At 41.4% G+C, this 16085-nt stretch overlaps 1 protein-coding gene across 1 annotated transcript in view; it reads left to right on the top strand.

The window, feature by feature from the left end:
• Positions 1-518: 518 nt before the first annotated feature.
• The window catches only part of qtrt2 (queuine tRNA-ribosyltransferase accessory subunit 2), a 61404-nt gene continuing 45837 nt past the window's right edge, over positions 519-16085 (top strand). Inside the window, 1 exon segment of the mRNA XM_064947351.1 lies at positions 519-709. Within this exon segment, the coding sequence (XP_064803423.1) occupies positions 519-709 (191 nt within the window).

Below are 16085 nucleotides of genomic sequence, written 5' to 3'. Positions count from 1 at the left end.
GTCCTTAATTTATGTTTTAAAAATATCTAAAAGTTATTTTAAAACATTTTCTGTTGCGCTTTGTCGAGGAATGCTTAAATCAGACAAATAGAAACCTTAGTCTGATGGATTCTATAAAACTGCCAATGAATTGAACGAGTGCTAGCAATTGATAACATCCTCAAGCTAGCCAGTTGTTTGCCCATATAACGTACGGATAAACATGAACGGAACACCTATTTGTTAACTGGTATATATCCGTTTCTAGTATATGCTATTACATGGTCTTCTGTAACATTTTTGCTTGCATCACAAATATTCTATCATAAAATTTCTTTACACTGACCGTGTTTGACAGCATCAAATCTGTGATGCATTGTGGGTCTGACTGATGTACTAGTTAGTTGTTTATGATGCATGTGATTTGTAGATCAGTCAGCCACCAGTCGCCTGCAATGTCAGCTGCAATGTTGAACAAGCCCATTCTCTTTCATCTTCTTTCATCATCCCCCTGTTTCCCTTGTCTGTCAGGCAGCAAGATGAAGTTGGAGCTGTCCCTGGTGGTGCAGGGCTGTTGGGTGGGTGTGCTGACGGGACACGGCAGGACAGCACTCCCTGAAGGTGTTTGCTGTATGTACACCAGCTGCTGCACCATGCCACAGCTCACCCATGACACTCTGCACACACTGAACAACCTGCCCTCCTTCACACAGCTCACCTTGGACACACTGTGAGAACCTGTTATATTATCACACACCACACTCTCTCTCTTCCTCAATCCTTTAGCAAGATAGTATTTAACAGACTTGCTTTTTGTGTCATGCTTTTAGGACAGAACACCAGGAAGTATTGGAGGAGTTCACTGAATTTTCCTATTGATAATATGCCACTACACATACTGACCTATACACTTCTGACTGCACCATTGTATTAGGAAAGTCAAACACCAAAATTATTTCTATTTTTCAAGTCCATTTCTGCTTGAAACCTGGTATGTCAAATTGCAGTGTTTTTTGGTAAATGTACTTTTTTGTAAATAAACTATGCAATTTATGTAACTGCATTTATGTATCTTATCTCCTTGGTACTTGAGCCTTATTTTCTGAAAATATTTTGGATGTTCAACACTTATAAACCCAGATAATAACCTCAGCAAAAAAAAGTAATCTCACTGTCAACTGCTTTTATTTTCAGCAAACGTAACATGTGTTAGTATTTGTGTGAACATAACAAGATTCAACAACTGATACATAAACTGAACAAGTTCCACAGACATGTGACTAACAGAAATTGAATAATGTGTCCCTGAACAAAGGGAGTAACAGTCAGTATCTGGTCACCAGCTGCATTAAGTACTGCAATGCATTTCCTCCTCATGGACTACACCAGATTTGCCAGATCTTGCTGTGAGATGTTACCCCACTCTTCCACCAAGGCACCTGCAAGTTCCCGGACATCTCTGGGGGAAAAGGCCCTAGCACTCACCAGTAGGTCCATCAGGTCCCAGATGTGCTAAATGTGATTGAGATCCGGGCTCTTCGCTGACCATGGCAGAACACTGACATTCCTGTCTTGCAGGAAATCACGCACAGAACGAGCAGTATGGCTGGTGGCATTGTCATGCTGGAGGGTCATGTCAGGATGAGCCTGCAGGAAGGGTACCATATGAGGGAGGAGGATGCCTTCCCGGTAATGCACAGCCTTGAGATTGCCTGCAATGACAACAAGTTCAGTCCGATGATGCTCTGACACACCGCCCCAGACCATGACGGACCCTCCACCTCCAAATCGATCCCGCTCCAGAGTACAGGCCTCGGTGTAACGCTTATTCCTTTGACGATAAACACAAATCCGACCATCACCCATGGTGACACCTAACCGCGACTCGTCAGTAAAGAGCAATTTTTGCCAGTCCTGTCTGGTCCAGCGACGGTGGGTTTGTGCCCGACGTTGTTGCCGGTGTTGTCTGGTGAGGACCTGCCTTACAACAGGCCTACATGCCCTCAGTCCAGCCTCTCTCAGCCTATTGTGGACAGTCCTGTGCAGGTGTTGTTACACGTGGTCTGCCACTGCGAGGAAGATCAGCTGTCCATCCTGTCTCCCTGTAGTGTTGTCTCACAGTACAGACATTGCAATTTATTGCCCTTGCCACATCTGCAGTCCTCATTCCTCCATGCAGTAATCCAAAGGCACGTTCATGCAGATGAGCAGGGACCCTGGGCATCTTTCTTTTGGTGTTTTTCAGAGTCACTAGAAAGGCCTCTTTAGTGTCCTAAATTTTCATAACTGTGACCTTAATTGATTACCGTCTGTAAGCTGTTCATGTCTTAACGACCATTCCACAGGTGCATGTTCATTAATTGTTTATGGTTCATTGAACAAGCATGGGAATCAGTGTTTAAACCCTTTACAATGAAGATTTTTACGAATTATCTTTGAAAGACAGGGTCCTGAAAAAGGGACGTTTTTTTTTTTTGCTGAGTTAATATTCCTGAAAACAGTGGCCCAAGTCTCTCCAGTATGTGAGTACTGTGTGAGTGAGTGAGTCTATTCATATTATGTTAAAGAATTCTAGTGAGGTAACCCTTTGAACCACACTAACTGCCACATTGAAGAACTCTGGGTTCAGGGAATTATCACTTCTACCACTTATCAGCAATCATAGGATTCATTCATGCTCCTTAGATGCCAGGTTAGGGTTACACAGTTATTTTCTGTCACAGTCTGTGGACCCCCTGAAGTAGCGATGGCCACCCCATGTATAAAACTGTAGTTCCATCACTGGTGTAAAGGTCTCGGCGGGACGGATTTGGTCATCTCGCTCCCGCCCGCACACGCAGCTTTTCATACTGCACCCACCCGCTCCCGCTGGCTTCTGTCCGATTCCCACCCACTCAGCAAGATCGGGCCGGACCCAACCACAGTACCGCAATGTTATTTTAGGCGTGCGTGACAGAGCTTGCTTGCCAGCCTTGGTCGCAGCTATTTTGCACCCTGTAGGCAATATCAAAATATGCTAAAATAGCATAAGAAAGAGGTTATATTGCCAGAGAACCTTACGTGGCCTATTATATAAGGCAATCAGTATTATTAGGCTACATTAGCCAATAGGCTTAACATAGTTTGGAGAGAGCAGAGTTGGAGAGAGATCGGACACATTAACTTTTTCTTGAGTTACGTTTTGCATATAGCCTACCTTTTAGGAGAGGGACGACTTTTAGACAGAGACACATATCTGACCCATATTTATTTCTAGGCAATGTAGTAAGGGACAGATTGAAATTGACTGGGGGGAGTGGTCCAAAATAGAGGATGGTTGTTAGTATTTATTTTGCTTTGGTGTTGTGTTGTTTTTTATTTTTTATTGGGCACAGGGGAGGGTAATGTGTTTTTACCTCGTTTATATTTGGTATTTTGCTCATATTTTCCCTACAAACAATGGTTTAATTTTGATATTACCCTAATCAGTGGCGACCCGTCATTCAGGGCAGGTGGGGCTTTAGCTAAAAAAAATATATTATTAAAAAAATTGGAGGCTTCTCAAACTTCAGTGTTGTGATGCAAAAATTCTAGTTAAATGCTTGCACATAGATTTACTAAGGTATTGTTAGATATTATTCCTCCTAATCAGACAGTTTTTTTTACATGGACAATACATTGGAGATAATAGAAGACAAGTACTGGAAACAAACTTAGGGGAGTTTGCCCCAGAAACATTTACATGCTAAAATTGCCATTGACCCTAATAAAGTTGAAACGTTTGGTATGGTGTGGCTATTATTAAGATTTAGCTACTGCAGTTTGGACACACCTAGTCGTTCAAGGGGTTTTCTTTATTTGTACTATTTTCTACATTGTAGAGGGATGGAGCACATCACACACTTTTTGTTTTGGTTACTATTTCATGATTCCATATGTTATTTCTTGTTTTGATGTCTTTACTATTATTCTATAATGTAGAAAATAGTACAAATAAAGAAAAGGTGTGAGTAGGTGTGTCCAAACTTTTGACTGGTACTGTATATCTGACATTCTCTAGTTACCTTTCATTCACAGGTGTCCATCTCAATAAACCTGGGCGTACCATATCACACTCATTGTCTGAGAGTCAGAGAATGCATTTGGCATCATGGCTGCAAGGATGAGGATTCTTGATAGACACACAGACTCAGTTCTTTGTGTGCACTGTGAACCAGTAGAGTTTCAATCTTGTTCATAAAATGGAACCTGATTCTGGGACATCTCAGTGTGCAGTAATTTAGATTAGATTGAACTACACCACAAGTAGAAGAAAGCCTGTGAAGACTGCAGCACACTGCTCTTCTTTACGTTGTCAACACATGATGTTCAAATAGAATGCATTGAAACACCTAGTGTTGAGATGAAGAAATGCCAACAAAGCTTTTTCAGCACACAAATAAACCTTCAAAAGTGTCTGCTGAGAACAGACATGTAAACAATTGTCTGTGGAATAAAATGTAACTGTCAGAGTAGTTACACATCTTTCTGAATATAAATATTTCTGAACAATAGTACAGTCGTGGCCAAAAGTTTTGAGAATGACACATATTAATTTTCAAAGTCTGCTGCCTCAGTTTGTATGATGTCAATTTGCATATACTCCAGAATGTTATGAAGAGTGATCAGATGAATTGCAATTAATTGCAAAGTCCCTCTTTGCCATGCAAATGAACTGAATCCCCAAAAAACATTTCCACTGCATTTCAGCCCTGCCACAAAAGGACCATCTGACATCATGTCAGTGATTATCTCATTAACACAGGTGTGAGTGTTGATGAGGATAAGGCTGGAGATCACTCTGTCATGCTGATTGAGTTCGAATAACAGACTGGACGCTTCAAAAGGAGGGTGGTGCTTGGAATCATTGTTCTTCCTCTTTCAATCATGGTTACCTGCAAGGAAACACGTGCCGTCATCATTGCTTTGCACAAAAAGGGCTTCACAGGCAAGGATGTTGCTGCCAGGAAGATTGCACCTAAATCAACCATTTAACGGATCATCAAGAACTTCAAGAAGAGCGGTTCAATTGTTGTGAAGAAGGCTTCAGGGCGCCCAAGAAAGTCCAGCAAGCGCCAGGACCGTCTCCTAAAGTTGATTCAGCAGCAGGATTGGGGCACCACTAGTACAGAGCTTGCTCAGGAATGCCAGCAGGCAGGCGTGAGTGCATCTGCACGCACAGTGAGGCGAAGACTTGGAGGATGGCCTGGTGTCAAGAAGCGCAGCAAAGAAGTCACTTCTCTCCAGGAAAAACATCAGGGACAGACTGATAATCTGCAAAAGGTACCGGGATTGGACTGCTGGGGACTGGGGTAAAGTCCTTTTCTCTGATGAATCCTCTTTCCGATTGTTTGGGGCATTTGGAAAAAAGCTTGTCCGGAGAAGACAAGGTGAGCGCTACCATCAGTCCTGTGTCATGCCAACAGTAAAGCATCCTGAGACCATTCATGTGTGGGTTTGCTTCTCAGCCAAGGGAGTGGGTTCACTCACAATTTTGCCTAAGAACACAGCCATGAATAAAGAATGGTACCAACACATTCTCCGAGAGCAACTTCTCCCAACCATCCAGGAACAGTTTGGTGACGAGCAATATCTTTTCCAGCATGATGGAGCACCTTGACATAAGGCAAAAGTGATAACTAAGTGGCTCGGGGAACAAAACATAAATATTTTGGGTCCATGGCCAGGAAACTCCCCAGACCATTGAGAACTTGTGGTCAATCCTCAAGAGGCGGGTGTTCAAACAAAAACCCACAAATTCTGACAAACTCCAAGCATTGATTATGCAAGAATGTGCTGCCATCAGTCAGGATGTGTCCCATAAGTTAATTGACAGCCTGCCAGGGAGGATTGCAGAGGTCTTGAAAAAGAAGGGTCAAAACTGCACATATTGACTTTTTGCATCAACTTCATGCAATTGTCAATAAAAGCCTTTGGCACTTATTAAATGCTTGTAATTATACTTCAGTATTCCATAGTAACATCTGACAAAAATATCTAAAGACACTGAGGCAGAAAACTTTGTGGAAATTAATATTTGTGTCATTCTCCAAACTTTTGGCCATGATTGTACAACAGTGTCTGCTATGAACAGACATGTAAACAACAAAAAGGGTCAAATATAAAGTGCTGAGTGTAGACAAATATTTTTGAGCAATATAAATGTTTCGCAACAATAGCAAAACTGTCTTATGAACAGACATGTAAATAACAAATAATAATAAAATAAGTGTCTATGGAATAAAATGAAAGTGTCTAGTATCTGACTACTGAGATGTCTGAACAACAGAACATTTCACTGTGGGCTGAGGGCACAATCTCATGCAGCTGGTGATCAAATTCTTCCCGGAGTTTTGGCAAGAGTTCGTCCATGAAATCAGCTATTAGTGCCAGGACACTGTGGAGAGGAAATTAGGAGTGTCTGAGGAGCAGTGTGCATGGTGAGGTGTGGAGGAAAAAGGACACCAGAAGAGAGGAAAGGGGATCAGAGTAAAGTCTGAAATGATTTGTATTTATTTTCCTCTGGGACAAGCTGGTGGCTCTGTGCATGACATTTTCCAGATCTTGAGATCATTTACAAGGCCTTTGTGAGAGATGTGTCAAGGACTGAGTCTGCAGCTCTTTTCTCTCTTCTTCTCACACCCCTGCTACTACTGCTGCTGCTCTGTGGCCTCGCTGAGGAGCAGGTGCTGTCTCCATTCACTGGTGTTTATGCCTTGAAAATAAAAAGTAGAGTGCTATTTAGTACACATATCCCAAACAGTAATGAACGTAAAATCTCATTTATCAAGAATACAATAGACTATATAATGTTCCAAACTTTGAGCAGAGTTGTGTACCTGGCCTAGCTACTCAACTCTGCTCAAACATTTGCAACATTTTGACTAGCCAGACCTACCAAACTTTGACTTTGGTGTTATCAACGTGGGAAGATTCTGACTTTTTTTCTATGACAACATTTTGTTTGATCAGAAGTTGTAAAGATCTTTAGTTTAGTTAGTTGGCTTGCTTACCCTACATGAGTATGCTGCTAGACTATCCACTAACTAGCCAAGTAAATAGCGCTAGCTATTGTAAGAAAAACATGGCTCCTCTTTTTGTCGACTACAATAGAAAACACAACATACCCCATCCTTTGGTGAAGACGGCATGTTGCTTTCAGTCTTCCCATGCTTCATGTGCCAGCAGCAACATTTCTGGAGTAGCCTTTCCACTGGCATCTCCACTGCGGCCTTGCCTTGTGATATTCATGCATGTAAACATACTTAATTGTAATTGGATGCATTTTACCACCGTATCATACTGTGCTATGATTTGTTAAGACCACCCAGATGGTTAGGTCATGGTCAGTTGATCATGGGGCGGCAGGGTAGCCTAGTGGTTAGAGCGTTGGACTAGGAACAGGAAGGTTGCAAGTTCAAACCCCCGAGCTGATAAGGTACAAATCTGTCAAATCAGGTTAAAAAAAAACATGGTTGGAGATATGTGAACATGCCAGTTGTAGCTAGCTAATAAAGAGCTATGTTAAGAAATATCCTGCAGTACTGCATTTTATTATTTTGTACAAAGCGTGCAAAACAAGACAGGCCTGGTTTATTTTATTTTCCTTGACGAACTTGTCGCGAACCCCAGCCCCCAAAAAGATGTTGGGTATGGACCCCAGCGTCTCAGAAATCTCCCTCCATGAATTGGCATTTATGTGCTGGTCTTTATATGATGCATGGCTAGAATCGTACTATTGAAGGTACTTTTGTACCTACTCAGTCAATCAATGTTCGAAGATCGCCATGTTAAATCCACACTGAGTTTTGGGCTGACATGAAGCAGACACTCGCGTCACCCCTACAGTTGACCAATCACGTACAAAGGGGTGTAGACTTCTGCTTACGAACTTTGACTGATCCTTTAGAAAAAAATGTGTCTGCCCAAACAGCCGAACTCCAAAACAAACAAAAACATCACAAAATGTTGTCATAATATGTCCACGAACTGTACTGACTGAATGTGGCTCATTTGGTCAACATCCCTTGTTTATTGATGATGCTGGCTGTGCCAGGTTGGATCTGAATGCATATTGGTGTCCATTAAGTTTCTAAAATGTCTGGTTAATTAAAATCTTCCCTGTCATGTTGTCCGGTGCCAAATTTTCCTAAAGTAAACTCTGAAATGGCATATTGTGTAACGTTCGTTGTTGGGAGAAAGAGAGGAGGACCAATGCGCAGCGTGGTAAGTGTTCATAGCTTTTAATGACGTACTAGAACACTGAACAAAACAATAAATAACAAACGAACAGTCCCGTAAGGTGAAAGACAAAAACACTAAACAGGAAATAAGCACCCACAACTCAAAAGTGAAACCAGGCTACCTAAGTATGGTTCTCAATCAGGGACAACGATTGACAGCTGCCTCTAATTGAGAACCATACCAGGCCAAACACAGAAATCCCAAATCATAGAAAAAAGAACATAGACAACCCACCCAACTCACGCCCTGACCATACTAAAACAAAGATATAACAAAATAACTAAGGTCAGAACGTGACATATTGTTTTAATTCATATTTTTGAATATTCAAATGAAAATCTGTTGCCAATTGGATGGAAACCTAGCTAGTGGGGAGAACAAGTATTTGATACACTGACAATTTTGCAGGTTTTCCTACTTACAAAGCATGTAGAGGTCTGTATTTTTTAAATCATAGGTACACTTCAACTGTGATAGATGGAATCTAAAACAAAAATCCAGAAAATCACATTGTATGATTTTTAAGTAATTTATTTGCATTTTATTGCATGACGTAAGTATTTGATCACCTACCAACCAGTAAGAATTCCGGCTCTCACAGATCTGTTAGTTTTTCTTTAAGACACCCTCCTGTTCGCCACCCATTACCTGTATTAACTGAACCTGTTTGAACTCATTACCTGTATAAAAGACATCTGTCCACACACTCAATCAAACAGACTCCAACCTCTCCACAATGGCCAAGACCAGAGAGCTGTGTAAGGACATCGGGATAAAATTTTAGACCTGGGTGGGATGGGCTACAGGACAATAGGCAAGCAGCTTGGTGAGAAGGCAACAACTGTTGGCGCAATTATTAGAAAATGGAAGAAGTTCAAGATGACGGTCAATCACCTTTGGTCTGGGGCTCCATGCAAGATCTCACCTCGTGGGGCGTCAATGATCATGAGGAAGGTGAGGTATCAGCCCAGAACTACACGGCAGGACCTGATCAATGACCTGAAGAGAGCTGGGACCACAGTCTCAAAGAAAACCATTAGTAACACACTACGCCGTCATGGATTAAAATCCTGCAGCGCACGCAATGTCCCCCTGCTCAAGCCAGCGCATGTCCAGGCCCGTCTGAAATTTGCCGATGACCATCTGGATGATCCAGAATAGGAATGGGAGAAGGTCATGCGGTCTGATGAGACAAAAATAGAGCTTTTTGGTCTAAACTCCACTCGCCGTGTTTGGAGGAAGAAGAAGGATGAGTACAACCCCAAGAACACCATCCCAACGGTGAAGCATGGAGGTGGAAACATCATTCTTTGGGGATGTCCAAACAATACCAGTCCAACAATGTTAATGAACAGTAACACATACCAGTCCAATACTGTTAAGTAACACATAACAGTCCAATAATGTTAATGAACAATAACACATACCAGTCCAATAATGTTAATGAACAGTAACACATAACAGTCCAATAATGTTAATGAACATTAACACATACCAGTCCAATAATGTTAATGAACAGTAACACATACCAGTCCAATAATGTTAATGAACAGTAACACATACCAGTCCAATAATGTTAATGAACAGTAACACATACCAGTGTTTAAAATAGAAAAAACAACAATCATTTGGAATTCTTAATCATCAATTATCATGTCAATAGTTTCACAACCTTTAAAAGTGCTTTTAAAGGTGTACGTTTTTTAACCAGTTCAATAAAATGTAATATGAATGTCTGAATTAATTAACAATAATAATTAACCTGTTTATTTAGTGTGCGTGTGTCTGTGTCTGTGTCTGTCTGTCTGAGTGCACGCGTGTGTGTGTGTGTGTGTGTGTGTGTGTGTGTGTGTGTGTGTGTGTGTGTGTGTGTGTGTGTGTGTGTGTGTGTGTGTGTGTGTGCGTGTGTGTGTGTGTCGGGCCTATCAGTGGGAATGCTGGGGGTGTTTCTTGAGCTTGATAAGTTTATTGAAGTTTGGTTGACAGGGCAACTCGAAGGTCATGCTGGCTGTCCAGTTTGTAACCACATCCGTGGATTCATCAAGCTGCAGTGGGTAATGGCCATTTGCACTAATGCTCTCTGATGTCTGGCGCGTTATGTTCTCAGACATGTCCTGGATTCTCCTCCTCATGGTGTCATTGGATAGGGGGATGGTTTTAAGTTTGTTGGCGGCTGACTCTCCCAAGATTTCAATGCACATATCAATTGTATTGGTCAAAAGCAAGTGCAGCGCACACAGTTCGAATTTAACTACACATTTAACAACTGCGGATGCACTGCATGTGTAAAGTCAACAACAATAAGGGATGCTGAGGTATCATTTTAAAATAAAAGTCTTGTTGCGGCGGTTACCTTTCAAATAATGTTTATTTTATTTTATTTTACTTGCACAAGTTCCGCGATCCCTTAAAATCCTACCGAGACAACCCCCCAGTTGAGAATCACTGCCCTAAAGACTCCAGTGTCACTTTGATTATGTTTGCATCACCAGTAGCCCCAAATGTCTAAAGAATAAGATACCAGTGTCACGTTCTGACCATAGTTTTGTTATTTTATTCTTTGTTTTAGTATGGTCAGGGCGTGAGTTGGGGTGGGCAGTCTATGTTTGTTTTTCTATGTTGGTTTTTGAGTTCAGCCTGGTATGGTTCTCAATCAGAGGCAGCTGTCAATTGTTGTCCCTGATTGAGAATCATACTTAGGTAGCCTGGGTTTCACTTTTGGTTTGTGGGTGTTTGTTTCCGTGTGTTTTGGCCACACGGTACTGTTTCGTTTTTCGTTTTGTTCACGTCGTTTATTGTTTTGTATTTCAGTGTTCAGTTCGTTTCAATTAAATATCATCATGAACACTTACCACACTGCGCTTTGGTCCGATCCTTCTTCCACCTCTGAATGCAGTTACAACCAGCCAAACAAGCTCATAAGAATTGTACTTAAACTGCCTCCTCATACTCATCTGGTGGTTGAGAATTTTTTTGTCTCAATCTCTGTAATGTGTCTGTATCTCTGTAATGTGTCTGTTTCTATGTAATTGTATATGTATTTATGTAAAACATGGGGACCACAATGGAAATAAGTCCCCAACTGTATTGTGCACTTTAAAAAAATATTTGTGCATATGTGTGTGTGTGTGTGTGTATGTATATATGTATGTATATATATATATATATATATATACACATTTTATTTTTACTGAGAAATAAAAAACGATCAATCAATCCAAACTGTGCAGCGACCAATTGATGAATGGAAAGAAACATCTGTTACATCCCCACCCCCCAAAAGTTTAATAATCAGAGATTGTCAAGCCAAGCCTTCGATACTGGGTTAGCCTACAAGTTAGGGAGGGAAGTATTTTATGTTTGTCAAGTCACATAGTCTATTTATGCTTTGTTTATTTGTTGTGTGGTGCATTGGCACAGAAACCTGTTGGTGGTCAATTTGTTGCATATATTTTATATAATTCTAAATATGGCATCAAAATATGAAACATCTGATTTCCCCCTAGTTGATCATTTCTGCAGCTGGCTCTGATTGTAGCGTAATGAAACAAGCAGGGAGAGTGAGCTCATCTGTGGTGATCGGCGAACCATTAACTGTTGGCCTGTAGCCCTGCGTGGCATTGACTGTGCCACAAAGGCATGCCTAACTTAGGGATAGGCGCCCCATCAATGGGACAGTTGTAAATTATGCTGCGCCGTGTGTTACAATCGCATATTTTAGAGAAACAACAAATGTCGGTACAGATGTGTCTTATATTGGCTGAAAGCTTAAATTCTTGTTAATATAACTGCACTGTCCAATTTACAGTAGCTATTACTGTGAAAAAATGCCATGCTATTGTTTGAGAGCTCCTAACAACAAAACACTTTTTTCACTGCAATAGCTTTGATAAATTCATCTCTGAAGGTGAAATGTGTATTTACATTCTGAAATCTTGCTCTGATTTATCATCCAACGGGTCCCAGAGATACCATGAAGTGTCGTTTGGTTAGATAAAACCATTTTTCATATCCTAAAAAGGTCCATATAGCATGCATGATCGATTTTGTATTTCCACTTGTTCAATTTGCAAAAAAATGAATCTGTGAAAATCTAACCCTAAACGTTGTTTCAACCTGTCAAATCACATTCGTATTTATTCCTCAGAGATCCTAGAACATAACCAGACTTCACTATGTCATTAGAGTGTAGTATATCCTATAGGTCACCAAATTTGGTCAGAGAGCGACGCCTTCATGGCACGCCAATGACGCGGGCGTTCTTCACTTGATTGACTGTAACTGGATCAAATAAGCACCAATCGGGGTGAAACAAAGCTAGCTAGATAGACAATGAGCTGGGCTTTACGGAAGTTTCAGGGGAAAAAGGGGGCTATCCCTAAGAAGTTTGTGGCAAAGTCGATATCTACGTTTATAAACACAGGGTTGCTACAGTTATTGTTATTTGTGCTCGTAAATATTTATTTTAGTTAATTCTATGAGGAGGGAGTGTGTTACATTTATTTTACAGTACAAGGGGAGGGTCATGTGAAATTACTTTAAACTTTTGGGAGGAGGAGTGCATTTTTTTATGACACCTTGAGTTGAACCAGCTCCTCTCCCCCAATACATTTAGATCTGTCCGTAACTGTCCCTTGCTTCTCTGACAATACATAGGCTATAGCCTATTCTATTTAATTGAGACAACTCACACATCTGATCTCGCACAGCCAACTAGGAGAGGAGCGGTATGGCTAATTGTCACGTGTGCTCCCTCTCTGGCCCCTATGTCACCAGGCTGCTCATTATGGCGCATTAAGACACTCACCTGGACTCCATCACCACCTTGATTACCTGCCCTATATACATTTGAAGAAGGAAGTTTACATACACCTTAGCCAAATACATTTACACTCAGTTTTTCACAATTCCGGACATTTAATCCTAGTAAAAATTCCCTATTTTAGGTCAGTTAGGATCACCAGTTTATTTTATGAATGTGAAATGTCAGAATAACAGTAGAGAGAATGATTTATTTCAGCTTTTATTTCCTTCATCACATTCCCAGTGGGTAAGAAGTTTACTTACACTCAATTAGTATTTGGTAGCACTGCCTTGAAATGGTTTAACTTCGGTCAAACATTTCGGGTAGCCTTCCACAAGCTTCCCACAATAAGTTGGGTGAATTTTGGCCCATTCCTCCTGACAGAGCTGGTGTAACTGAGTCAGGTTTGTAGGCCTCCTTGCTCGCACAAACTTTTTCAGTTCTGCCCACACATTTTCTATAGGTTTGAGGTGACCACTCCAATACCTTGACTTTGCAAGTATGCTTGAGGTTTTTGTCCATTTGGAAGAACCATTTGCGACCAAGCTTTAACTTCCTGACTGATATCTTGAGATATTGCTTCAATATATCCACATAATTTTCCTACCTCATGATGCCATCTATTTTGTGAAGTGCTTGCAAGCCTCCCCCTTTTTCCTCCAAGCATAACGATGGTCATTATGACCAAACAGTTATATTTTTGTTTCATCAGACCAGAGAAAATGTCTCCTAAAAGTACGAGCTTTGTCCCGAAGGGGGTGCAACTCAATATTAGGAAGGTGTTCTTAATGGTTTGTACACTTGGTGTATATACAAGGTGGCGAAATAGTTCTCCAATGACTCCAATGCTTCCCCCAGTTGTCAAAAAGTGGATCTCTACTTTAGGGCTCCCGAGTCAGTCTGAGGCATTGCATCTCAGTGCTAGAGATGTCACTACAGACCCTGGTACGATTCCAGGCTGTATCAAAACCGTCCATGATTGGAAGTCCCATAGGGCGTCGCACAATTGGCCCAGCGTTGTCCGGGTTAAGGTTTGGCCGGGGTTGGTCGTCATTGTAAATACGAATTTGTTCTTAATTAACTTACTTGCCTAGTTCAATAAAGGTTAAATAAATAGAATAGCTCATTCCATCTCATCCACAGATGCTCAATTAGTTTGAGATCTGGGGACTGGGCAGGTCACTGCAGGAAGCTGAATTCACTGTCATGGTCATGGATCCATTTCTGGGCAATCCTAGCCTTGTGGCATGGGGCATTCTCCTGCTGAAAAAAATAAATTTGCAGATGGATACACTGCTGCCATGAGAGGCGTGCACCTGACTGGCAATGATGTTAACATATCCTGTGGCATTCAAATGCCGCTCCACCTTTATCAAGGGACCCAGTATTTGCCATGAAAACACACCCCACACCATCACCAGCCTGCAATGTTGACAAGCGGCATGATGGATGCAAGTACTCATATGGTTTTCCTCTTATCAGCGTGAAAAAGCAGGAACCAGGATTCATCAGACCAGGCAATTTGTTTCCAATACTCCAGTGTCCAATGTTTTCGTTCCTTAGCCCACTGCTGTCGCAGTTTCTTGTTTTTTGCTGCAAAAAATGGAAGGTCATCGGCTGCCAGACCTCATTCATGTCAAGGTACTTTGCTCCGTTCATCTTTCACACAATCCTGACTTATCTCCCAGTCCCTGCTGCTGAAAAACATCCACACAGCATGATGCTGCCACCACCATGCTTCACCTTAGGGATGATGCCAGGATTCCTCCAGACGTGGCATTCAGGCCAAAGAGTTCAATCTTGGTTTCATTAGACCAGAGAATCTTGTTTCTCCTGGTCTGAGAGTCCTGTAGGTGCCTTTTGGCAAACTCCAAGCAGGCTGTCATGTGCCTTTTACTGAGAAGTGGCTTCCGTCTGGCCACTCTACCATAACGGCCTGATTGGTGGAGTACTGCAGAGATTGTTGTCCTTCTTGAAGGTTCTCCCATCGTCACAGAGGAACTCTGGATCTCTGTCAGAGTAACCATTGGGTTCTTGGTCATCTTCTTGACTAAGGCCCTTCTCCCCCGATTACTCAGTTTGTCCGGGTGGCCAGTTCATACGAAGAGTCTTGGTGGTTCCAATCTTCTTCCATTTAAAAATGATGGAGGCCACTGTGTTCTTGGGGACCTTCTTCTCCAGATCTGTTTGATTGATGAGGGGGAAAAAATTGAATACTTTTTAGAACAAGAACAACAACAACGAAACAAAATGTGGAAAAAGTCAAGGGGTTTGAATACTTTCAGAAGGCACTGTATATGGTGTGTATAGACAGTATGGACAGTATAGGAATAGAACAGGTGTGTACAGCACTAGTTATATAGAAGGAGCCATGACTACAATATAGTATTTCATTTACAGACACTGTAGTAAACTATAGTCTAATCATATTTAGTTCATTTCCTTGGAAAGATAACTGCCATGTGATTCTCTGCCCATGCATAGGCAACCTACTCTATTTAATTAAGACCACACACATAGGTGCACTTGATCTCACACGCCCAACGAGGAGAGGTAGGTTACTGAACTTGAAGCAGTGAATGTGGGAATAATGCAACAAAGAGGTGCTTTTAGTACAATAGGAAGGCTTACGCAAACAAAGAAAAATGATGACCATTTCCAAATCATCTGTGGGATAAAAAATATTTTCATTTTATAAAAATATATAAACACAAACAAACAGAAACAACACGATATCTAAGGAAGTCTCTAGGTTTTGCTCGCCTGATTTAAAGTATCTCATGATAAGCTGTAGACCACGCTATCTACCTAGAGTTTTCTGTATTTTTCGTAGTTGTCTACATACCACTTCAGACCGACGCTGGCACTAAAACCGCACTCCATTATTTGTATTTCACCGTAAGCAAACAGGAAAATTCTCATCCAGAAGCGGCGCTCCTAGTGGCTGAGGACTTTAACACAGGGAAAGGTAAATCAGTTTTACCAAATTTCTATCAGCATGTTAATGTGCAACCAGAGGGGAAAAACTCTAGACCACCTT

The sequence above is a fragment of the Oncorhynchus masou genome, chromosome 30 (assembly GCF_036934945.1).
Source record: "Oncorhynchus masou masou isolate Uvic2021 chromosome 30, UVic_Omas_1.1, whole genome shotgun sequence".
NCBI lineage: Eukaryota > Metazoa > Chordata > Actinopteri > Salmoniformes > Salmonidae > Oncorhynchus > Oncorhynchus masou.
This window is presented reverse-complemented; position numbering and strand designations above follow the sequence as displayed.